The sequence below is a fragment of the Sitophilus oryzae genome, unplaced genomic scaffold, assembly GCF_002938485.1.
Source record: "Sitophilus oryzae breed Bouriz unplaced genomic scaffold, Soryzae_2.0 scaffold_1443_pilon_pilon, whole genome shotgun sequence".
NCBI lineage: Eukaryota > Metazoa > Arthropoda > Insecta > Coleoptera > Curculionidae > Sitophilus > Sitophilus oryzae.
The window spans coordinates 1331961-1357885 of NW_022146108.1; the positions used below are offsets into that span (position 1 = coordinate 1331961).

Sequence of the window (25925 nt, forward strand, 5' to 3'; positions counted from 1 at the left end):
AAAGCTCGGTTATCGGTTAGCACTTCGAAATGACGTCCTAATAAATAAATTCGCCACTTCTTTAACGCAAATACAAGAGCCAAGATTTCTTTTTCGTTGGATGTGTAATTTCTTTCCCGATCAAGTAAAAGTCTACTAGCGTACGCTATTACTCGTCGTTCTCCCTCTATCCTTTGAAACAGTTGAGCGGCTATTGCGTAATCACTAGCATCAGATTGTACGTAATAAGTGGCAGTATTGTCGGGGTGGTATAGTAGTGTAGCATTCTTTAGTAACCGTTTTAACTCATCGAAAGCCCTGTCCTGTTCAGTATTCCAAACCCACTTATTTTTTGTTCTTAATAATTTACTTAAAGGTTCTGTTACGCCCGAAAAATTCTCACAAAACCCTCGATCGTAATTACATAGTCCCAAAAATGACTGAATATCTTTTTTATTTTTCGGTTTTGGATAATCCTGAACGCATTGAATTCTTTCAGGATCGGGTTCTATATTATTTGTGCTTACAATGTAACCCAAATAATTTAATTTTTCTGGCATAAATTGACACTTTCGAAATTTAACTGTCAACCCAGCTTCGTTTAGACGGGAAAAAACTTGATCCAAATGATTTAAATGGTCTTCAAAATTCTTGGAAGCTATCAAAATGTCATCAAGATACGGTATAACAAAGTCATCAAACTCTGAACCCAATATCTCAGAAATGCATCGCGAAAATGAAGAAACAGCGGTAGAAAGTCCGAAAGGTAACACCGTAAATTGATAGCACTTAGTACCAACCAAAAATCCCGTATACTTTTTATCGCTTGGGCGCAGAGGTATTTGCCAGTATCCAGACGACAAATCAAGACTAGTTTTAAATGGTTTCCCGAACAAAGACTTCATAATATCATCAATAGGTCGTGGTAACTCGTATTCTTTTTCTAATACCCGATTTAAATGTCGCGCATCCAAACAGACGCGAACCGACCCATCTTTCTTAACCTCTGTGACTAACGGACTAATATATTGGGTGGAAGCCCTTTCAATTACCCCCCAATCAAGCATTCGCTTAATTTCATTATCTACAGCTTCACGATGTGCAATTGGTATAGGATATTGTTTAACTTTAAAAGGAGTTTCATTAATCAATTTAATTTTGTGATAGTACAATTCGGTTCGCCCCGGTATATCAGAAAATATATTTTTATATTTCAAGAGAAGATACTTAAACTGATTTTTTTGTTCAAATGTTAAAGATTTATTTTCGTTTATAAATTCTGTATTAAAACCATTTCGATCAGTATTTAAAGTATTTAAGGAATATTCTTTTTTTAAGGCTATCGTTCTAGTTTTTTTAATGTCGCTCGGAGGAATATAAAAATGAATCGTATTAATTGTTGAGACTGTAAAAAACTCTTTATTAGAATTTAATAATGTTATTGTATCATTTTCTAAGTTTATTTTACTTTTCACTGAAAATAAAAAATCAATACCTAAAATTATCGGAAAAACTAAATCACTAATTAATAAAAATTCATAACTAAAATAGTTATTAGCTATTTTAAAATCAAGAAACAATTGTTTCGCTATTTTACGTTGTTTTGTTTTAAACGCCCCTGTAATACGAATCCCCGTTACCGGAAAACTAGGAATTTTCTCTTGAAAATCTCCCAATTGAGCGTAAACGTCACCGGATATGCAGGATATTTCTGAGCCGCTGTCAATTAGTGCTGGAAAAGAAAAATTAAAAATTGAAACAGTAATAACTGGTGATTTTTTATTTTCAATGTTAAGATGGTCAAACTCACAGTCAGAGCCCCATGGCTCTTCTTCCATATTTTTATTTAGTATTACGGCCATTTTGCCACTGTCAGTTGTCTCCGGCCCTAAAGACTGTGGCTCGGCTCGTTTCCCGATATTTCCAAATTCGCTACCCCTAAATCGTCCACTAAATCCACCGCGGATACGTTTCGATTTGCATAATTTTTTCTTTCGGGTCCCAACCTATCCTTTTCATAACGCGACCCAAAATTTGATCTGTCTACCGTTCTATGATTATAATATTCCGCTTGTTGCAGTATTGGGATTACTTCTGACAATTTCTTTAGCCCTATTATAGCGCTAAATATATTTACCGGAAAATGGCGGGCTATACATTGAATTAATTCAAACTCAGACAGGGGTGGTCTGAGATATTGTGCCATAGCTACGTATTTTGTAAAATGGTCTACTAGAGAGCCAGTTTCATACTTTCCTTGCCAAATTTTTAATTTTATTTCTAGTTGTTTAGTTTCGCTCCAAAAATATCTTAAATATGCTTCCTCAAATTCTGTAAAAGTAAGAAATGATTTAAGATATGCCTCACTCCACGCTTTAGCTCTACCCTGTAATTTTTTTGCCAATAAAAATTTTATTTCTAGAAATGAGGTATTATTTCTCTGTAATAAAAACTTAATTTTTTCTAGAAAATCTATAGGGTGTAACGTATTATTACCATGAAATTCTGGAAGCATATTATCTATGTTTGCTAAAATTCTATTATATTCGCTAATGTTATCAATTTGAAAAGGTAAAGTTTGTTGATTGTTATTTTTAAAGGTATCTGTTATAGATTGATTTACAATATTTCTTATAAAACTATCTAAGTTATTAAAGTCCCTATTATCATATGGCGGTGGTGGTTGGCGTGGGTGTTGATTAGTTTGTTGTGCAATTCTTGTAGAATCAGGAACTTTTACTTGTTCACCCAAAAAATATGGAATGTTCCTACCTTGAAAATCCATGCCCGATGTATATATTGGTGATTTCTGTGTAGGATAGCGTGGCAAACCTCTGGATGCATTCGAAAGAGGAATGCGCTCATTTTCTGGAATATTCCTACGCCGGACAGCTCCAGTAGGTTGTCTTCCACTTGAAGTCTGTTCTGGAATGACGCTCTCGTTTCGCTGGGAAAATGTGGGAGTTGTTTGTAGCTCCTCGTTCATTCTTCTCGCCCCCAGACGTGTTAAGGGTGGTGAATTTCGACTGTTATCAGCAGGAGGTGTTCGTCGAACTGCCATTCTTAGACTCGGCCGTAGTTGGGTAGCCAAGATGTAACAAAACTCTTATAAAGAGTTAGGGGTTCGCTCAAGTCAAAGAAAACTCTTCGAAAAACACTCCGAAAATTCTTTATTCTTGGTATCTAAAATACTATCAAGCCTTTCTACTACAACTTTTAAAAAGTACAGTTTTACACTTTATGGCCACAGGATAATAAAATGAATACAATAAGAATAGTTGTTTCAGCGTACAGTAGCGAGAGTCAAATGAGAATCGAATTCAAATATGCAAGGCGCAAAAAAAGATTTAAATAAAAAACTGACTCTCCAGATAGAGCTACGACCAAATAAGATTCCCCACATTGTTATGGCTGCTACAATAGAGTATATAAAAATTCTAGCTGTGAGCATCAATTAAAACGAAAATAATATTTGCTATGAGATATGCAGAATTTTATAACAATTTAAAATATATTTAATCAACGTCAACACATTTAAACTATATCTAATAACAATAAAAATAAATAGCAAACCAAGACATGAGATTTTGCTACAGGTGTTCGACATATCGACCGTCTTCTGTTATGGACAGACGGAGCAGTTTTTGAACATTTCTCGCGGAATTCATTAATTCAGTTGGGGTGAAAGATACCCTCTCATAACTGCTAAGTATTTCTAATTCTTGTCTAGATTATACGGAAGAATAAGGAACCTTTATTCTTCCGCAAATATATCCAACGATTAGATCCATGGGCACTAAGTCAGACGGCCTCGACGGCCAGCGGCTGGGATCTTGGTTAGCTATTCAATTATTCTCGAAATTGGCTGCAAAAATTTGCTGATACTTCAGCGTTCAGAGGCGGTGCGTCGTCTTGCTGGAAAAAATATGTTTTCGAGTTCCATTAAGGGCATATCATCATTAAGTGGTCCAAAGCCTACTAGTTTAAAGTGGCGAACTTTTAAAAATTCTGTATTTCGAAGGGGATTATAACAAAATATCAAGTGTGCTATATTTTCGGAAAGGTAATTTTAAATTCTTTTCAGTTAATGAAAAATATAGAGGGTGTCCCAAATAAAAAATCAATTTTTCTGTTGATAACTCTTAAATTATTAATTTAAAAAAAATTATACTTAAACCATTAAATTCTACGTAAAAAGGTGCTTTGGAAATGTTTTCATAGAAATACAAAATGTTCCATAGTAAAAAAGTTACAGCGATTTGTTAAAAATGCACATTTTTTAAAAACACCTCGTAACTCCGGAACGGTAACAGATATTGATGTGCGGTTTTCACCATCATGTTTTTAATGAAAATTGAGCTCCATACACCGATATTAGTTTTCGTCTATCTCGTATAGAAAAGGGTGTTTCCATTTAAAAGCGTCGAATTTGACCCACCCTGTACATAGAAACCAACGCCAACCCAACACAATATTTTTTTCTACTCAGAAAAGAATCAGAAAAGCTAGTAATTCAGTTTTAAGTTTTAGTTGTCTTTTTATAAGTTATAAATCATAACAAAATAAGAATACCATACCAACTAAGTGAAATTAGTTAGAAAAGATAAGAATTGGCTGTGAATTGATAACTTATATCGCTGAAAAGCTTAAAATATGGCGCCTTTTATGAAGTCATGGCCAACTATGGTTTCCATTTAAAAAAACATATGTTTGTGTTATATGTCAAAAATGACAGGTTTAAAAAAACGGAAAACACAATGAAGTGATTATCTACAACTTTTACATGAAAACTTTTTGTCTAAAATAGATTATGGAATTAGGGACAATTTTTAAAATAACCGAAATTTGTCTTTTTCGAAATATCCAATAAGCCATGAACTCCTTCAAAAATCTGAAAGGCGCATATTTATGACCCCACAAAACTGCATTATTCCCCATTAACCGACTCTCTATCTCCAGTAGTTTCCGAGATACCCATAGAGAACATCGTAGGAAACTCACCCTGTATACGTTATGAGTGGTAAATCAATCAATTTTGAAATTCATTTGGAGTTAACTGATTATGTTGTTATTCTTGTATTTTGGCATTTAAATACTACTTGTCAAAAATATCGGATAGATCAATTTTATGAATTATACTTTGTGGTTCGGTAGTGTATCCATATTTTTTTATTAACGAATATCACTTATTGACTCAACATTAAATAATACCTAATTATTTTTGAGAAAAGCAAGAGAAACAAAATCGCTAAATAAATAATAAGCTTTTCTTCTTCAAAATAACATGAAAATGTTATACTCTACTAGCTCATTATTAATTATACAGGGTGGTCCGAACTGTATTCCGGAAACTTCAGCAGCAAATTCTGCAGATGAAAATAAGTAAAAAAGTTCGTATAAATGTATGCCTAAAATGCTTAGTTTCGGAGATACAGGGTGTTTAGTTTCATTTTTATTTCGATTTTTTCCAAATAATTTCTGAAGTAACGTCAATATTTGAATGAAAATTGGTGTCTGGAAGTTTTTTGACATGAGAAATTTGATTTTGATGTCAGTACGACTCCTACTTATAGAGAGCACCACCTAAATATGTTTTAAGTGTTTTGAAGAGTAATAACTTTTCGTCCGTACCTGTATAGAACTACTGAGTGAAAAAATATACATTTTGTGATTCTTTACGTAAAAAATGTCTCTTGGTAAAAATCGCTACGAACAACCATCCTCAAGATATTTAGAATGGTAATAGTCAATACATGTCATTATTGACAAACAAATAAACATTTTGAGTAGATAGATAGTTATTTGACCTAAAATGATAAATTTGGGAACTTTTTTTTAAATTAATCATAATTTTTTTTTCGAAAAAATTATTATAAAACTTTCTGTTAAACTTTTGGCACAAAAACATTTCAAATTTATGATTTCAGTCTAATAGCTATTTAATCAACATGTTTAATTTATGTCAATGATGACAGGTATTAATAATCTAAATTCCAAATCTCTCAAGAACCATTATTCGTAGCGCTTTTTATCAAGAGACTTTTTTTACGTAAAAAACGTCGTAAATGTACATTTTTTCACTCAGCAGTTTTATACAGGTACGGACGAAAAGTTATTACTCTTCAAAACAGTTTAAACCCATGTAGGTGACGCCCCCTACAAATAGGAGTCATATTGACATCAAAATCAAATTTCTCATGTCATAAAACTCCCAGACACCAATTTTCATTCAAATATTGACGTTACTTTAGAAATTATTTCGAAAAAATCGAAATAAAAATGAAACTTTTACACCCTGTATTTCCCAAACTAAGCATTTTAGGACATACATTTATAGGAACTTTTTTACTTATTTTTATCTGAAGAATATGCTACCGAAGTTTCCGGAATACAATTTGGACCACCCTGTATATTAATTATAATTTTTATTACACTCTAAAATACTGGACTCACCTTGTAGATTCCATCCACCAGCTTGATCAATTCCTCTGTCTCCATTGTGGTAACGTTTTCAATCATCGGCCGATGTGGGTAACAAGGTATTATTGTTCTGTCGCTGACATGCCAAATTCCGATAGCTTCACTTCCACTCTACCCATCCACGTTTAAAGGAAACACTCTGAAAATAAAAAAGAATTTCCAATTAAGATTAAAGTTTGACATGTAATAAATATAAAAAGTGTTTTTTTTTTCAAATTACACAGCCCACAGGAATTCAATTGACTTAAAAGAATATTCCGTCTCTACACATTTGATTTGATCAAATAGCTTCTCCAAACTGCCAAGTGTTAGCAATAAAATTGACAGAAAGCTTATTGTGTTAAAACTAGACGTGAAAAAAGAGTATGGATCAGAAAATTGATTGACTACAGATCTACTTATCATAGTGCGTCTAATAATTTCTTACCTAAGCTATAGTTAGGAGATCCTAGAGATTACAAGAACAAATTAAAAGTGGATGCAAACCAATCGAATTTAAATTATTTTTTTGTTGGAAAAGGTTGCAGCCAAAAATAAAATACAAGACAGATTGCGTAGCGCCATTTGTACTCAGCTTAAGCTAGAAATTACTCTTCTTTAATTAATTTTTATATTTTGGATTCCCCCTTAGAATTCGAGTTTCGAAAAATCCCTTCTTATCGAACCTCTACACCCTAAAGTCAATCCGTTTTCCAAAAATCAGCTTTTTACGTCAAGCGCTTTAAGCAGGATCGTGATTAATCAATCACCAAATTTTTCGAAACACCCTGTATACATTTTTAAAAAATCTTAAAATATGTAAAAAAACAAAATAAAATATACGTGTTTAAGCGTTTTTTCGGAAACTTGGCCGTTTTTTAAATAAAAAAATATTGTAATATTTTTTTTAGTTTCACCCCCTTGGAACTGGAATTGCGAAAATTACCTTCTTATCGAACCTCTACACCCTAGAATCAACCTGTACGCCAAAATTGAGCTTCTTACGTTGAGTGGTTTGAGCAGGATCGTGATTAATCAGTGAGTCAGTCACATAAGGATTTTATACAGGGTCCGGCAATAGTGCGTCTTGGAAATTTTGTTTAAGTGTAAACCTAAAGTATGTACCAGGATGTATTTCCGGAAAATATTTTAACTTCTATAGGGTGGCTCAAAAAAGTGTGAGTGGATCTGGATGACTTTTTTTAAATCGAACACCCTGTATATTATTGCATTTTTAGCTTCCTTTCAGATCATTTTACATAATCCTAAGATATGAGTAAATATATTTCGATAGTTTCAGAGATATTAAAAAATAAATCTAAAATATGTATTTTTCAACCCTTCTTAAAAAAATATTAAAAATACAAGATCTGTTCTGAAATCAAAACTATATTAGATATTTACTTTAGATGGTCTGTTCTTACTTTGCTATAAATATGGTAATCGTAAATCATACAGGATGTTCAACATTTTACGCCAAACTTTCAAAAATATAAAATAATTTTTCTTGTTTTTTTTAAATGGAACACCCTGTATATTATTTTTTTATTTGGTGGAGAATTAAAAAATGAACATTTTTTGTATTTAAAGTATTTCAAAATTTTTAGTAGTTTTCCGGATACACTTAGTATTATTTCATATGGCGCTTTTAATGGTAAAATACGAGAGAAAAATCATTGGGTGGCTTTGATAAAAATTTACTGTGGAAAATGCCATATGAAATACAAAACCGGGAATATCTGCGAAACCGTTAAAAATTTTGAAATACTCTAAATGCAAGAAATGTTCATTTTTTAATTCTCCATCTATTGAAAAAGTAATATACAGGGTGTTCCATTTAAAAAACCACAGAAAAATTATTTTACATTTTAGAAAGTTTGGCGTAGAATTTTGAACATCCTGTATGATTTACGATTTCCATATTTATAGCAAAGTAAGTACAGACCATCTAAAGTAAATATCTAATAGAGTTTTGATTTCAGAACAATTCTTGTTATTATTAATAATTTTTTTAAGAAAGGCTGAAAAATATATAATTTTTATTTATTTATTAATATCTCTGAAATTATTGAAATATATTTATTCATGTCTTAAGATTATGTAAAATGATCTGAAAGGAAGCCAAAAATGCGATAATATACAGGGTGTTCCATTTAAAAAAAGTCATCCCGATCCACTCACACTTTTTTGAGCCACCCTATAGAAGTTAAAATATTTTCCTGAAATACATCCTAGTACATACTTTAGGTTTGTAGGTAAACAAAATTCACAAGTTTTTTATTCTAGGAGCTACAGATGCCCGACGCACTATTGCCGGACCTTGTATATCAGTATAGATTTTTAAAAAATATTTCATTAATTTTTTTAATGCCATCATTATCCATGCTTGAGACCTTTTTAGTACCGTTTGCATAACAGTAATTTTACACAAAATATTTCGATACCGTTGACTTTAACAACAATAGCCGAAAAACATCCTCTCGACAATAATTAATTATCAAACTTAATATAATCATTTAATGCAATTAATTAACTAAATGTATTTAACGATAACGTAACAGCTTTACATTTCCATGTTAATATGTTCGTATCGATAATGAATATGAAACAAATATTGACAAAACACTTCTGCCGTTATGAACACGAGCGGGAGGTGGAAAATGGCGGAAACAAAGGGGATACAGGGATGGGTTCCTAGTAAATAAGCAATATGTTACGTAATATATTAGTGTAATAAAATTAGATGATTTTGAGTCAATATTATTTAAGCTTATTAGAAGGAAGACTGAGACAATATAACCTCTATAAGTTAATTAATTGTTAAGAAAGTTGTATTAGATACATACTTTTTACGTAAGGGATGTCATAATAATAAAAATATTGATTAGAGGAAAATAAGTATCACAAAATGAAATTATTAAGATAATTATAACAGAAAGTCAACGGTTTTTATAGACGTATCTGTTGAAAAAAATTATGTGTGCACTAACTTTAATAATTTGAATGTGTACACAAACTATTAAAATCAAAAAAATGCCCTCTAACGTCACAAATTCTGCTGCAGCCCGTATATGGACGTTACATGTCCTTAATAACATAATTTCTTGATAATATGGTTACTAGGGTTCAGAACCGGAAATTCCCGGTTGCTTTGAGATATCAAAGAACCGGGACTCGAAATTATTAATTCCCGGTTCTTTCGGTACCTTCGGGACTCGGGACTCGGTAACAATAACTAAAAAATTATTCTTTTATTACGTGAGAAAGTAGTTATGCTATTTCTCATTGTTCTTTTGAAATTTCTGTAATGTTTATTAGCAATTATTTAAGTTTAATATGTTATTTTATTATTTAGTACAATGTGTTGTTCAATGTATTAGTTATCCAATGAAAATCACCTACCAACACATTAATGTTAAAATTAAACTTGTTTTAAATTTAAAAAAAGTTGTAGAAACTTTTTGAATAAATAATAACATAAAAATATGTCATTATACATTTTTTCCGCATTTCTTCACATCAGAAGATTTTCAGATTCAGACGAATTGTTACTTACACGAAATGTGAAAATATTATGTTTTCAAGCAAATTTTTACTCGATGATCAATTTTTTTTTATTTTAATTTATTGTGAACTCATATTTTCCTAAATACATCTCTGTGAAACCATGGCGAGTGCCACAACTATACTTTGCCTAGTTATAGACCACGACTATACAGCTACGTCAGTGGTCACGGGAAGCGAGAACAAGGTCATATAAAGTGGCAGAAAAAGAACAAAGGAATTGACAAGGAGTAAAGCTACTAGTTTCCTTATACTATGGTTTTACGATACAACATGAAATAAATAAATTTATATTTTGTGATGGTTACCCATCCCTGATATAAGGGAAGTGACAAAAGAGAGAGGGCCAGTAGCGAAGCGTGAAGGGGAGGAAAACAGACACGTAACAATCCGATTTGGTACAATATATAACACAATAATACTTCGTCAATGTAAATGGAGTTACCAGCTATTAATTATCGATACTAAATACCAAAACGTATATGAGCGCCGCGCGAAATCCTGAAATACTGTTGTTGTTCGGCGGAATTCGGAATATGATTGTTCGGAGGCAACAAACGGCAATGTTGGTCCATGGAAATCGTCGTAATTTCCCGTAGGTGCTTCCTGTTTAGTTTGCCTTGATTCTAAATACAAACAATACTGGAAAATGCTGTAAAAATGAGTATAAAATCAGAGAGCATAATTTAGAACTTCGCTTACGTTATAGCTTTGATGTGTAGTAGTATTGTAACGTTTTTAGTTCGTTACATGTCTTTTTTATATATAGTATATGATGCCTGGCCTATCATCACCGGATTCCCTCTCGTTCAGGCCGGATAGTTATTTGGCACGCTTGGCGTAATTTTTACGTTCCCTAGTCGCCAACCCTGCTATCGTTTCACTGTTCTGTGGAGGCGCGCGCTGTCAAGATCCTTGTCATATGTCAAGATTGTCAAGGCGCCTCTCTGCGTTTTAACCTCACTTTGTTTTTGGCTACGGTTGCAAATCCTGCTTTTAGAAATGGCAATTTAAATCTTGCTGCAAAATCTGAATCAGTTTTCTCATCAGCAGTTTTGGATGTCCCAACTTAACTTGTATTTGTATTTTGCTGGCACGTTGGCGTCCCTTTTCTTTTCTCCTCCAGAATATTACATGGAAGAAAGGACAGTTTCTTTGTTTATTATTGAGCCCTCGGAAGTAATTCGAGGTAGGTTTATTTTGTTTATTAGACCTTGTTTGGTTTTAAACAAGGGTTTCATATTTTTAGGGTCCAAGGTACGGACTATTTCCAAGGTTATAGTCCTTAGTTATAGTCCAAGGTACGGGTAGTGTTCCCTTGTACCATTATCCTATGTACGGATGTCCTGTGGACGAGTGTCCCCAGTAGGAATGATTTTTCTTGCATATAAAGTGCCCCAGCGTGGATGTAGCTTGAGCCCCATGCTGCCTAGTTCCCATCCATAAGCTAGTTAGTAGTTACGGCTGTTCCAATTCATGGTGTCCTCATTCTGGCCCCTTTTGTTGTATTGGATGGTCGAGTACAGAGATGCGAGCCCACCTCACGCTGTTACTGTTTGAAGCAAGATTACATAAAGAACAGCTAAGTGTAGATTTAAGTTCTAGTTTTACATTTAACACCTAAAACATTTTCAGTCTTAAACAATAACGTACATCTTAAGTAATATCCTACAGACTATGTTTAGTGGGTAGATTGTTAAGCACATTCATGTCGATTTAATATTTAAAATATTATTTATATCTTAGGTTTCATTACATTACATCTTGTAATGGTATTGTTTTCTTAGATATTTAGTACAATTCTTAACACCACTTTTTTTTACATATAACCACTATAATAATTATTAAAATTGTACAATACTATTTACCATCGGAATTCATCATGAATAAATATAGCCATTAGTTTTAAGTAATATACAACTGTGTTTTCTTTCTCTGTACATGCCTGGCGCCCAATATCTATTTTTTTTTGTTTATTGTTATTAATTAGTTTTCTTTCCAGTGAAATACCTTATCCACGACTGCTCTCCGATGAAAAGCTGCCGTTCGCAGTGGTAGTTGTTATAAAAAACGCTACAGTATAACATACCCAGGTACATCGTTCAACAGAGTTGAAGAGGTAAGATTTTGGTTAGGACGTTGAATAAAATGAATCCAGCTATGCTGAACTTAAAAGTAATAATAATGATATAACTACTGTCCTCATACCAAGGTTTGTAGTTTAATACATTCAAAACATGTCATTACAACACCACAATGCCATTAACAATATATTATTAATATTTAAAGTTTACAATAGTGCGCGGTCAGGTGACACCGTTCAGCGATGAAGTAGACGAATCAGATCATTTTATTTGGGGCGTGCGCATAGAAATCGTATTGAACCAAAAGGATAGGCTTATTGCATATAACATATAGCCAAATGATAGACTATAGCACATAACTAAAATGATAGACTTGCGAAAAACTTTAGGGGGTGATTCCTTGTTCGAAATAATGGGTAGTTTGCTTCATAAACGTTGGGTCAAAAGTCAACCATTAGAGAGATATCGCGGTACAAAGATGGCGGAAAAATAATGTTTTTATTTTTTATCTTGAAAACGAAAAGAGATAGACTAATAAAATTTTATGGAAACATTACTGTTATGAAAACACACTTTCTGGTAATTTTTTCACTTTTTTAAAATGAGTGGAAGGGGTTGAAATAAACTACCCCTGTCATTCTTCGAAATTTAAAGAATCTTATCAAACACATGCAAAAAAATTAATTTGGATAGTCTAGTTTGTTTAGAAACTTTTTTATCTCTTGTGTTTTTTTGATAAAACTCACCGATTTGAAATTAAAAAATAAAATGTAAAGCATTACATGCCAGGACAAAAAACATTTTCTGATAAAGAATCTAGTGGGCTGCTGTAATTTTTTTAGGAAAAAATCTAGTCGGCCGCTGTTACTTTTCAGGATGTTCTTAATATTATTTTATTTGACCATTACTCTACTGCAATAAGTTATTATCTAGATGATTATTATTATCGTTATTATCACTAGATTCTTAATCTAAAAATGTTTTTTGTCCTGACATGTAATGCTTTACATTTTATTTTTTAATTTCAAATTGGTGAGTTTTATCAAAAGAACACAAGAGATAAAGAAGTTTCTAAAGAAACTAAACTATCCAAATTAATTTTAATTTAATTAATTTGCATGTGTTTGATAAGATTTTTCTTTAAATTTTGTAAACAAGAATGATAGGGGTAGTTTATTTCAACCCCTTCCACTCATTTTAAAAAAGTGAAAAAATTACCAGAAAGTGTGTTTTCATAACAGTAATGCTTCCATAAAATTTCATTAGTCTATCTCTTTTCGTTTTCAAGATAAAAAATAAAAACATTATTTTTCCGCCATCTTTGTACCGCGATATCTCCCTAATGGTTGACTTTTGACCCAACGTTTATAAAGCAAACTATCCTTTATTTTGAACAAGGAATCACCCCTCAAAGTTTTTCGCATTTGTTTTGAAACACCCTGTATAGCAAAATTGATATTCCTGTTTCATTTCTTGGGCTTAATAATATACAGGGTGAGTTTCCTACGATGTTCTCTATGGAGATAGAGAGTCGGTTAAATGGGGAAAGAATAGCAGTTTTGTGCGGTCATAAATATGCGCCTTTCAGATTTTTTAAAAAGTTCATGGCTTACTAGATATTTCGAAAAAAAAACAAATTTCGGCTATTTTAAAAATTGTCCTTAATTCCAATATAAGCTATTTTACACAAAAAGTTTTCAAATAAAAGTTGTAGATAATCACATCCTTAATGAGATTGTGTCTTCCGTTTTTTTTCTAGAGCCTTATATTTTTGACATATGACACAAACATATGTTTTTTTTAAATGGAAACCATAGTTGGCCATGACTTCATAAAAAGCGCCATTTTTTAAGCTTTTTAGCGATATAAGCTATAATATGTTTTCTTCAAAAAATTACTGAGTTATAGCCAATTCTTATCATTTTTAAATAATTTCACTTAGTTAGCCATGGAAACAAGTTCAACCGCCGCACAGAGGGGATTTTTTCCAAATTCGTGGCCAAAATTTAAAATTCTGAAATGAGCAATATTCTCATAATTAATATTTGAAATGAAAGGCAACATATCTATCTATAAGCTAAAAAAAATTATTATAAATTTTCACCGTATTCTCTAGTTACGTTGATCCAAAGTTAGCCTTGGCAAGACAAAATGTTATGCTGGCTGTCATTACTTAAATTTTCGTTACTAATGACGTTTGGTTTTATTGTGTTTCCAATAATTTTTTGCGAAAAGTGAAACATGGATTGTGTACCTTCATGTATGTAGAATAATATAATATTTTACTTAGTATTATTTTAAAAATGCATATATATACTTTTATTGGTTTTGTTTCCTATTGTTCAAAATGAAAAAAGAAAAAATTAAGCCTTCATTCGGTTAAGCATTTGGTACCCTATTAATGCGTATTAAGCTCAATGCTTTTCAGTGTCTTATTTATCAATGCTTAATCTTATTAACTATGTTAAAACTGACTGCTAGTTTTTGCTAATCTGTTCAAAATAACGGATTTTTGGCTCTAAACGTAATGTGAAATCTACTTATATAATAGAATAAACTGTCTCACTGACAGCCACTTGCATCAACATTTTTTTAAGGGACCGTTAGGTTAAGGGTGTTTTAAGTACCATTTTAGCACTGATTGATGACCTGTACGTCACGTTAAATAAATGGCACCTTTAAATTTAATTGTCCTTTAGTTAATGGACACTTAAAAAAAGTCTGTGAAAGTGACTGTAAGTGACGGATATAGGTACATATCAATGCAGAGCTTAAACCTCTGGGTCTAGAGACTCGAAATTTTGCACAAAGGTTTCTTATACAAAGTAGGCGAGCAATAAGAAAGAATTTTATAAAACTTGAATTTAAAGGGGTTGTAACCACCCTTTCAATATTGAAATATTTTTTATTTAAGAAACCACTGGTTTCGCGACAAAATGCTTGAACACGTATTTTTTATTTTTGTTTTTGACATACGAAAATATTTTTTTCCACAACGATTGTCCCATAGGGGGTAAATACAACCCCCTTTTCATTCAGCTGAAACCAATGGGAGTAAAAAGCTGAATTTTGGCTTACGTATAGATTGTTAGGTGCAGAGGTTCAATAAGTAGGAATTTTTCGAAACCCAAATTTTAAGGGATGAACAACCCCTTAAATATTTTTTATTTAAAAAAACTATTGATTTTGGTGAAAAGCGATAGAAAATACGCGTTCAACCATTTTTCTGCAAAATTAACTATTTTTTTAAATAAAACATATTTTAGGGGTTATATCACTCCCTTAAAATTCATATGTAATGAAAATGAAAAACATAAGAACAATTTGCAAGAAATACATGTTTAAAGATGAAAACTACTAAATATATTGTTCTAATAATTAATATTACCTCTGTTTGAAGCTTTGCAATTTTTTACCACCCTGTATAGCATCAAAGTGTATAATAAACATTTTCTTAGTAAATATGACTCACTTTTAATGTAAATAATTCGAAAAGAAAGAGTAAGTTTATGCTACAAAAATCATTTTGGCCACGAATTTGGAAAAAATCCCCTCTGTGCGCCGCGCCGTTGCTCTCAGAAATGTGAAGCTGTCACATCCAAACTTTGTAAATTAAAAAAAAATTGAAAATATAAATTTTTCAAATGAAGAAAAGCATTAGATAGAAAAAAAATCGCGCATCAATAGAGTGGTTCCAACACATGACTTTCATTATGAGTGTAGTCTTGACTTGACCAAACATGAATTGCAATTCCTGATTTTGACATATTATTAAATAGGTATAGATAATAGATATTATTAAATAGGTATAGATATAGATATTATTAAATAGGTATAGGTAATAAAAGAATCAGCATTTTTATTACATTTGATAGTTGGTTTAATCCACTTAGTTTATAAAAACAGTATATAACAATTATTCTCCGAAACATCTACTGCCAGATACGTACACTAATCAATATTCTAGAACGTATCTTCTTCAAGATAATCAAGCAAGATATTCGTTCGATTCCCTTGGATGGAATCTGTGACCTTTCAGGTATAGTTAAGCGGTCTTACTTTTCTGCAAATGTGTGCGCGCGACAGAGTTCTTTAAGTGGGCCGATCAAAATTCTAGCGTAGTCTCCAATGAACCTTCGGCTAAACGGTAATTTATTTAAATGGGTTTCGATTTATGGGACTCTGGGAGTGCCTGCCCGACCAGCCACGCTACAAATATCTCTCTGGAATGAATATACGCTACGCGCTTCGCCTTTTTAAGTTGGACTGTCTATTTTTTCTCTATTTCTTAGAAACGCACAAGGTTCCTCATGCTAAAGTTTTGAAAAAAAAAGTATGTGTTTTGTCGTCATATACGTCTTCATATGTGACCGACATAGTTCTTCTTATATGGCCCTGTGGTGTAAAAATGGGCCATTCAAATAAAACTACTAAAAACGTATATCTTTTCCATAGCAACTGTTAAAATTGCCTTATATCTATCAACAATAGTAGATAAAATAGTACTTTAACCGCAAAGGTATTTTAAATGATACTTTAAGAGCGAGGATAGGTTAAAAACTTTATTTCTTCTCGCACGTTTTTTAATTGCTTCCATTTTTGAAAATTGTTGTATTCCTTTTCATAAGTTATTCCGGATTTAAATGGAAGTAGTTTGGATATGGCGTTTGTCGCCTCAGCCTGAATATCTGTTGGTAATTTACTTATTTCGTTTTGAGCCATTTCTGGCTCCAATTCATTCAGCAATCGACACGAAAGAGAATTAAAAAATATTGACTCAAAACTGACAACTAAAGAGACAGCTTTATTTATTTGTCAAATTACGTAGAAATCAACGCCAACTCAGCACAATATTTTTTCTACTCGTAATAAATTCCTTGAAATAATAATTTCTGAATATTTTTTAAAACGTAACTCGCTATGGAAAAAAATATTGTTTTATACACGAAGATAAAATTGCATTATCATCTCCGAAATTCATTCTTTTCGGTCGACGATAAAATACCATTTTATCGTCTTGTATAAAAAATAACTATTAGTCAGTTTTCTTATTAGGAACATTTGACAGTAATTGTTAAGAGATCATCCCCATATTTTGTTTAATCTTTGTGTGATGAATCATGGAAGAACTGAGATTACGAATCCATTGTCTCGTTTTGAGGTTTAAATTTTTGATACTGACCACCAAACTTTTGTCGAGTGACATTAGTATGAAGTACTAAGAGTTCGACTCCTGTCGTAGCAAAACAAACAAACAAACAACGCTTTATTGTACAAAAAGCCAAAATAGCTTCATCGACAAAGCATTTACAAAACAAATAAAAGCACAAAAAATAAAATAAGAAAAAAAGCATGCGTAGATATGTTAAGGTACATGAAGTAGAAAGGCATGTCTCTTTAAATTTGAGACACACATGGTTAATAATGAGATAAAGGTAGCGGTAAATATGAGATAACTTAATAGCATCTGTATTTTTAAATTTTAGATTCAACTCAAACATGCCAAAATATATGTTAAGAAACCAAAAAAGTATATGGAAAAAGATCTTAAAAGCGCTGCAAAGTTAGACTACAGCAGCGGAGATGTAACCTTATATGCAGCCAAAATTTTTCATATTGATAAATCAAATCTGTAGTTAGGTACTGAGATAAATAATGACTTACAGAAAGACACAATGTTTTATAATTACCACCATTAAGTTTGTCAGACGGGATTTCTAGTACTGCGGATTGTTTGCTCTTTCAATGGATTCTGAGAAATATTTAGTTTGTTAATTTGTATAATTATTGTATTACTTTTGGTTCTACAATTTAAGTGTGACACTATTAATATTTTAATTTCACTTATTACCTACATATTTTTTTCATTTTTAATTTAATATAATTGATATACAATTCCAGTTAGTGTCATCTTACTGTATTCTTAACCCAGAGTTTCTAGTAGTAAAAAATATAAAAGTAAATTTAATATTGGGGTAATAAAGAATAATCCCACATAAAAACGTATTTTTTAACGATCTTAATAAAAATAAAACATCTAACGTGATTTTAAGATATATGGTGTAAATACGGTAGCAGAGAACTAGATATGTCATAATATTATTCTTCGGAGGCTCGCGCCCTCTGTCAACTATTCAGTCAAATGCTGATAGGTGACGTCACAATTTTCTACGCGTCATTTCAAACCAGTGAAATTTGTATTGAATTTGATTTATTATTATTTATTCCTTAATTGTAACTTCGTTGCATTTCTTTTTGTATTGAAGGAGTACTTTTTAATCACTTCAATTGAATTTTATATTAAAATAATTATACGGTTAAACACCGTATAGCTATTTATAAGCTGGTTTCTGATGGCTATATACCTAGTGGGACAATAATAATTGTATTTTTTAGTTTATTCCTTTAATAGCTTAATAGTCTCATTTTTAGACTTTTTATTTGTTAAATTTACTCTTTTCTGCATACTGACTTGTTTAGGGGTAGTATTGGTATATTTTTACTTTTGCAATAGTTCTAACTAGGTGGCTAAATGGTTGTAACTAAGAAAAAAACAAAAATTTTTAAAAAGTGTTATTTTTATCACTGGACCCTACAATTTTTTTTTTCAAAATAAGGGAGCAACATACTTAAAAGCAAAAAAATTTCATATTAATAACAAATTCTATGAGTGAAAAAAAAGCTCGAGTATTGTTTACATTAATGCTAATGACATATTATTTCAAGAAGAAAGATAACTTCGAATAAAATAAAGTTACTTTTACCACGTATTCGCTACTACTACTTTTCCTACACACGACAGTAAAAGTCAGTAAAATAAACACATTTTTTACGACAATAAATTAGTATAATATCTTTAGATTACCATTTTTAATAAATCACCGATAAAAGTAAGTCAAAGTTGTCACATAGAACGAATTTCCGCTTTACCTTTGTAAAGTCAAATTTTTACCCGATGAAAAGTGAACAAATTACTTTCCATCATTGTCACTTAAACTCTAGCATAATTTTTTTTAGAAAATGCAAGTGTTACTTGAATTACTTTCGTTTTAAACAGCTTTCCTATAACAACAATTAAGTTCGTTTTTCTTTTTTTTTTGATAAAAGTGCATAATTTCACCCGTTAATAAGTTGTTGAACGAAAAACATCACAGTCTGTATTTAGTGAAAGCAAAATATATTGTAAAGTGATGAAACGGCCATAAGGTTTTGTAATTTAGTAATTTCACATTTATAGAAGTGCATTACGATCTCTATTTGTGTAATCAAGTAAGATTGTTTAAATAACAATTTTCTTATTATAATGTGAATTCATGGAAAGAATCTTGCTTTGGATTTCTCCATTATCGAATATAAAGAGGCACAGTATCTAGTAAATATAGTGTGAATTTTAAATAGCTACAAAATTTAAAAATTTTCCAAAATATTTTTTAAGTCTTATTTTTTTCAAGATAGAAAATCTCAAACGTGGAACTGATATCGAAATATACTACCCATAAAAACATTTGCACTTGTTTAATACTCTACTTCCTTAAATATTCAATCACTGGATATGAAAACAAATATTTTTTCATCAATAAATAGTGATTTTGAAAGTTTTTTATCTGTTTTTAGTGTTCTATTTTCTTGTTAATATCTGTTATTGAATCTGTTTCAATTTATTGTTTCTGTTATTGATTTTTGTTGTTATATGCATCGACATGTATAAAATATAGACTTAATAAGAGTACATTTTTTACACGACGCGACGCATAGGTACAAGCTAAATGTAAATAAATAGCTTGTTTATTTATACTTTGATTTAACTAGACTTATTATAATCCTTTTGACGTAGTTTTGGTATCTTTATAGAAACAGAAAAGGAGTAAGATAAATAATTAAATAAGAGAGAATAATAAATAATATTTATTTAAACTATAGGCATCTACGAATTGCGTAAATAGAAGTTGAATTGCATGACAGCATACAACTTAATATCTACAAAATCTGCAGCACTGCACTATGGTGTAATTTTAAAAAACAAATAAAAAAATAAAGACGACATTTTAATAGATAAATATTTTAAATAATAAAAGTATGGTAAAAAGATATTTATATTTTTATAAAATACCGAAATAATTAAACAGGGTGAGCCTTAAATAAGTGCAAAATTTTAGGGGTGGAATATTTCGACCCCAGAGCACGACTATGAGGAAAACCTCATAGACGCAAAAAAATAGATTTTGTTTTAATTTTCTGTTAAAAAACGTAATATCTTGCTCATATGGCAACATAGTTTGTAAATTAATTAGAGAAAGAAAAAAAAACAGAAAAAATCCAGTTGTTCTCAACATTTAAGCAAAAAAATCTCGATAAAACAACATATTTTCTCTACCGTTTTTCAAATAAGTCCAAAATAACCGAGATATTTTATTTTAAAAATTTCATAAAAAAAAAGATTTATTTTTTTGCTTAGATTTTGAGAGCCAATGGATCATTTCTGGATTTTCTTTCTTATAAATTTAATCCTCGACCTATGTTGCCATATTATGAAGATATCCTGTTTTTAACTAAAAATTGAAAAAAAATCCAAAATTTTTTTCAAAAAATTCCAATTTTTCAATGTTTTTTTGGCAAAGAAGCCCTCATAGACGTGTTTGTGAGCTCAAAATATACTACCACTACAAAATATTTGCACTTATTTAAGACCGTATATATTCGTCCTATATATTTGGTTCCTTCTTCTTTTAGTATATCAAGTTTTTCTATTTTCTTGGACGCTTCTATAAAATTGTTATAAAATCTACAGGGTGACGCCTCTCATACGCCGCGGAAGCTCCAAGGAGAACGGTAGTTTATATCGAAATTAAATTTTTGGCAGCTTATGTAAGTTAACTGAAAGCATTATATAAAAATATACAGAATTATACAGGGTGTCCCCAAAGAAAGTTACACATCAAAGTTGTGTTTTTTTCAACACCCTATATATTTTCGAATTCTAGGAAAAAAAATAAAGGTCAGTTTTATTAAAGAAGCATATACCTAAAATCTAAGGATTTTAACATATTTCACATTTTGTGAAAATGAAAAATTTTAGTTGACCTTGTATAGCCTGATATTTATCTACAGTAACCATTATATGTTAAACCAAATTGAAATTTGACCCGAAAAGTTATACAGGGTGAGACAAAATTAGTATAGAATATTAGTAACTTTTAAAAGCAAGTTACTCCTTTATTTTAAATGGAACACCCAGTATATTATTGCGGTGTTCAATGGGAAATTTATATAACTTTAAAATATTATTAAGGTTGCCTACCTATCAGACAAAGATTTTCCTAGATATTTTAATTTTTATGTTTTTGCGTCAGTAGATCTTTATTATTTGAAAAAATCTAGGTGGCTGTGATATACCATTTAATTGGTTATTTGGTTAATTTAACAAAAATTAAAGATTGTAGAGTAAAATACTTAACGGTAATAAGAAGACATATTTTTAATTATTTTATTTAAAACATATTTTAATTATTACAGAATTAAAACTAGATACAAACCTATAATTATGTGACAAAAATTAGCTAGATGAAATCAAATGCTCAAAATGCTTCCTTTCCTGTTAACTGCATAAAATTATTGTCTTTTCAAAAGGATATTTTCGTTTTAAAAGGCATATGTGGGGTTCTGCCGCGAAAAGCAGCTGCAATAATTTCTCTCGTGTTGTCGACAATAGTTTGTCGAGTTTTGTAAACACTGTCTTTAACATATCCCCATAAAGAAACTCAGACTAGATAAAATCAGTAGCATTAAGTATTCTATTAATCTAATAGAATCATATCAATTCTCTCTCATGTAGGATTTTCGGCAAATTTCCGTATTTCTTTTTGTTTTAACTGACACAAAATGATAACTAGTTGGTTAAGTTGGACTTATTAGACAGCTATGTTGAAGTAACGTCAGACATATCACAGCCACCTAGATTTTATCAAATAATAAAGATCTTAGATCAAATCACGTAAATGAAAATATCTAGGAAAATCTTTGTTTGAGGGGTAGGTAACCTTAATAGTATTTTGAAGAGACATGAATTCTCCATTGAATATCGGAATAATATACTGGGTGTTCCATTAACAATAAAAGTGTAACATACTTTTAAAGGTGACCAATGTTCAATAATAATTTTGTCTCACCCTGGATAACTTTTTGGATCAAGTTTTAATTTGATTTAAATTACAATAGTTAATTTAGCTACATATTAAGTTATACCGGGCTAATTCCAATTTAGGTAGCTTTTATTGTAATTTAAAAATTGTTCTTTATTTCTAGAAGATGTTAAATATGTCAAAAACCTTACATTTTAGTAATATACTTCCTTATAAAACTCACCTTTATTTTTCTCCCAGAATTCGAAAATCAATTAATATATAGGGTGTTCCGTTACAAAAAAACACAACTTTGATATGTAATTTTTTTGGGGGACACCCTGTAAAACCCTCTGTATTTTTAAAAAGTGCTCTGAATTAACCTACATATGCTTAGAAAATTTCATTTCAATACAAACTGTCGTTCTCTTTGGAGTCTCCGCGGCGTATGACAGGCGCCACCCTGTACAATCGTTTCTAGGTTCAAACGAATTGTAGATCTTATGACATTCAATGTTATGTTATAGATACTAATAGTCCAAATTAACCTTTTATTATTACGACAAACGTTCTACTATTTCGACAAAAAAAGAACAATTTTAAATTGTTACTATTTAATGTAATACCTTTACATTCACCTTTAAACATTTCAACGGCATGCGTAACGACTAGAACCCATTAGGTACTTACTTGTCCCAAACGAATTCGATAATAAAACCGACAATTAACGCGAAAATACGCAACTAAGCACTTAGAACCGAAATGTCACAGGTGTAATTTGTGTTTTCTGTAATTTCTATGTTTATCAAATCTCGCCTTGACACTAAAAAACACTTACAATGTTGATTTAGAGGGTCAACGACATATTAAAAAATGAAAATCTTAAGTTCTAGTTTATCAGAAAAAGGAAAACAAATAAAGAATGACTGTCAATCTATTTGTGGCAGACTGTTGGATATTTATGTTGCTATTAAAAGAATAAAGTAAAAAATACAATTATTATTGTCCCACTAGGTATATAGCCATCAGAAACCAGCTTATAAATAGCTCTAATAATACGGTGTTTAACCATAGTAAATTGTTGTTATTTTTAATATAAAATTCAATTAAAATGATCAAAAAGTACTCCCTCAATACAAAAAGAAATGCAACGCAATGCAAATAATAATAAATCAAATTCAATACATATTTCACTGGTTTGAAATGACGCGTAGAAAATTGTGACGTCACCTATCAGCATTTAACTGAATAGTTGACAGAGGGCGCGAGCCTCCGAAGAATAATATTATGACATGTCTAGTTCTCTGCTACCGTATTTACACCATATATCTTAAAATCACGTTAGATTTTTCTATTTTTATTAAGATCGTTAAAAAATACGTTTTTATGTGGAATTATTCTTTATTACCCCAATATTAAATTTACTTTTATATTTTTTACTACTAGAAATTAAAACTTAATTTTTTATAATTAACAGGTTACTGCCATTTTTATCAAAGCACTAAACACTACCAAAGTTGTTCGGATGTTCGAGGCGTTCGAGGGTTTGAGGTTAGATTTGTATTTTGTGGATTTTGCGTTTGGCATTAAATGAGGTTTCAATTTTGTTTTATTGTACCCTCTTTATTATTTTTGTAATGAAGGGTGTTAAAGTTTGTCTCTCTGGTGTCTGGTGTTAAACTTTGAAGGCTCTCCAGAAAAAATTTTTATAACTGTTCCTTTGGATGAAAGCTGTCGAAGAGCCTGGATTGAAGCGGCAAGACAACAATATGTCAGCAAAAGTACGAGATTTTACTGTGAAGATCATTTTAACGTAAGTTCCTTAAGTTTTATTTTACAATTAATTTTATATCTACTTTAAAATACATGAAAAATGGTTTTTATTTGCCTTTGTACCTGGTGGCAAACCGTGACACTTTTGATAGGTGACGTCAAAGATTGCAAAAGTGTAAATTTGAAATTCTTAATATTGATTTTTTTTTAAATGGGATGAAATTAAAGTAAAATAAAAAAATACCGGTGTCATAAAATTGTATAAAGATTAATTATTTGCAATAAAAAAAAACAATTAAACTCCGAATTGTAAAAATATGCAAACCCAATATAAAAATAACGTTTTTTGGAGATAGATGTCCTCAAGGAAAAAATACAATAATTAAAGTGTTTTGCACAGAGATGCATCAATTTTACTACTGAACGCCACTAAAAAGCTGGTTTCCGTTGGATATCAAATCAAATGGTATTTTACAAAAAAAATGTTTTGGTATACGCATTATTTTAATAACTGATCTAGTTTATGAGTAGATAGATATTAAATCCATAAGAGGAAATCTATAATGATCGAATTTTAGATTAGTACATTATAATTTAGTATTTCCTCTAAAGGATTATCCGATGAGAACATTATACCGTTTTTAATTGATTTGACTTAGGAATTCTTTAGACTAGAAAACTATTTTTATTATTGCTACACTATATGTATATACAGTATCATCTTTACAGTATACAGCATTATCTTTACAAGAAGAAAAACTTTATTATAAACATCTTCAAGTTTTCGCTTCCTCTAAAATGGTTAATCGCATTTATATCTTTCCAAATTTTGCTACCATTTTCGTGAAAAATGCAAAATATGTAAACGTGTATCTTTATTTTCTATTCTTTGATGGATTATGATTAATTTTGATTAACATCATATTTTTGCTGTTTTGAACTGTCAAAGGTAACTGTAACATTCACAAAAATAATAAACCACGAGAACAAGCAGGCTTTAGAAGCGGTTTCAGCACCCCTAAACACATATTTACACTAAGAGAAACTATCAACCGTACGAAAGAATATGAACTTCCACTAGCCTTTATAGACTTTGAGAAGGCTTTCGACTCAATATATCCTAAGACTATAATACAAGCACTAGCTAAACCGGTATTGACAGGTCTTATGTAGAAACCCTCGCTAATATATCCAAAGAAGCCAAAGCAACAATAATGACATATAATACAACCACAGAGTCCCCAACTGGTAAAGATGCACGACAGGGAGATGTGATATCCACAAAGCTGTTTACAGCAAAACTAGAAGAAATCTACCGTCAACCAGACTGGGCCAACAAAGGGTTAAAAAAAGATGGAGAATCTTAACCATCTAAGATTCGCTGATGACATAGTGTTAATTATTATCAATACTCCTGAAGAATTATAAGCACATAAATTAACGAACTAAATACAGCCAGCAATAAAGTAGGTCAAATTAATTTAGGAAAAACTAAAATAATGTACAATAAACTAGTAGACAGAAAAGACATTATATTAATTAACGCAACAGTGGAAACAGCAGAAGAATATATATATTTTGGATATCTAATATAGAGCTCGGGATCTGTACTACCAGAAATCAACAACAGAATTAAGTTAGCATGAAGTATTTTTCTAAAAAATATAACATTCTACCAATGTGTACTACCAGTCATGACGTACGCATGCCAAACCTGGACACTTAAAAAAAGCACTGGAATTATATGATTTTTAGTCCTATCGAAAAAATAGCATGCTTTCTTCTAGGTCATTCTTATAACAAGCTCGTTTAATTCAGACCAACCCTGTCGCAACAATCGTTTGTGCATAATATTTACGCCCAATTTGCAAGAAAGAACAGAAGAAAGTGTCCTGGCATTGAAATAGTTCTGCAATGTCCGACCTACACTTCGGGTGTGCGTTTTTGT

General features: G+C 30.9%; 1 protein-coding gene across 1 annotated transcript in view; it reads right to left on the reverse strand.

The window, feature by feature from the left end:
* The window catches only part of LOC115877282, a 394155-nt gene that overhangs the window by 273191 nt on the left and 95039 nt on the right, over positions 1 to 25925 (reverse strand). Inside the window, exon 2 of the mRNA XM_030893418.1 lies at positions 6433 to 6600. Coding sequence (XP_030749278.1) covers positions 6433 to 6498 — 66 coding nt within the window. The 5' untranslated portion in view covers positions 6499 to 6600. The remainder of the gene's footprint in view (positions 1 to 6432; positions 6601 to 25925) is intronic.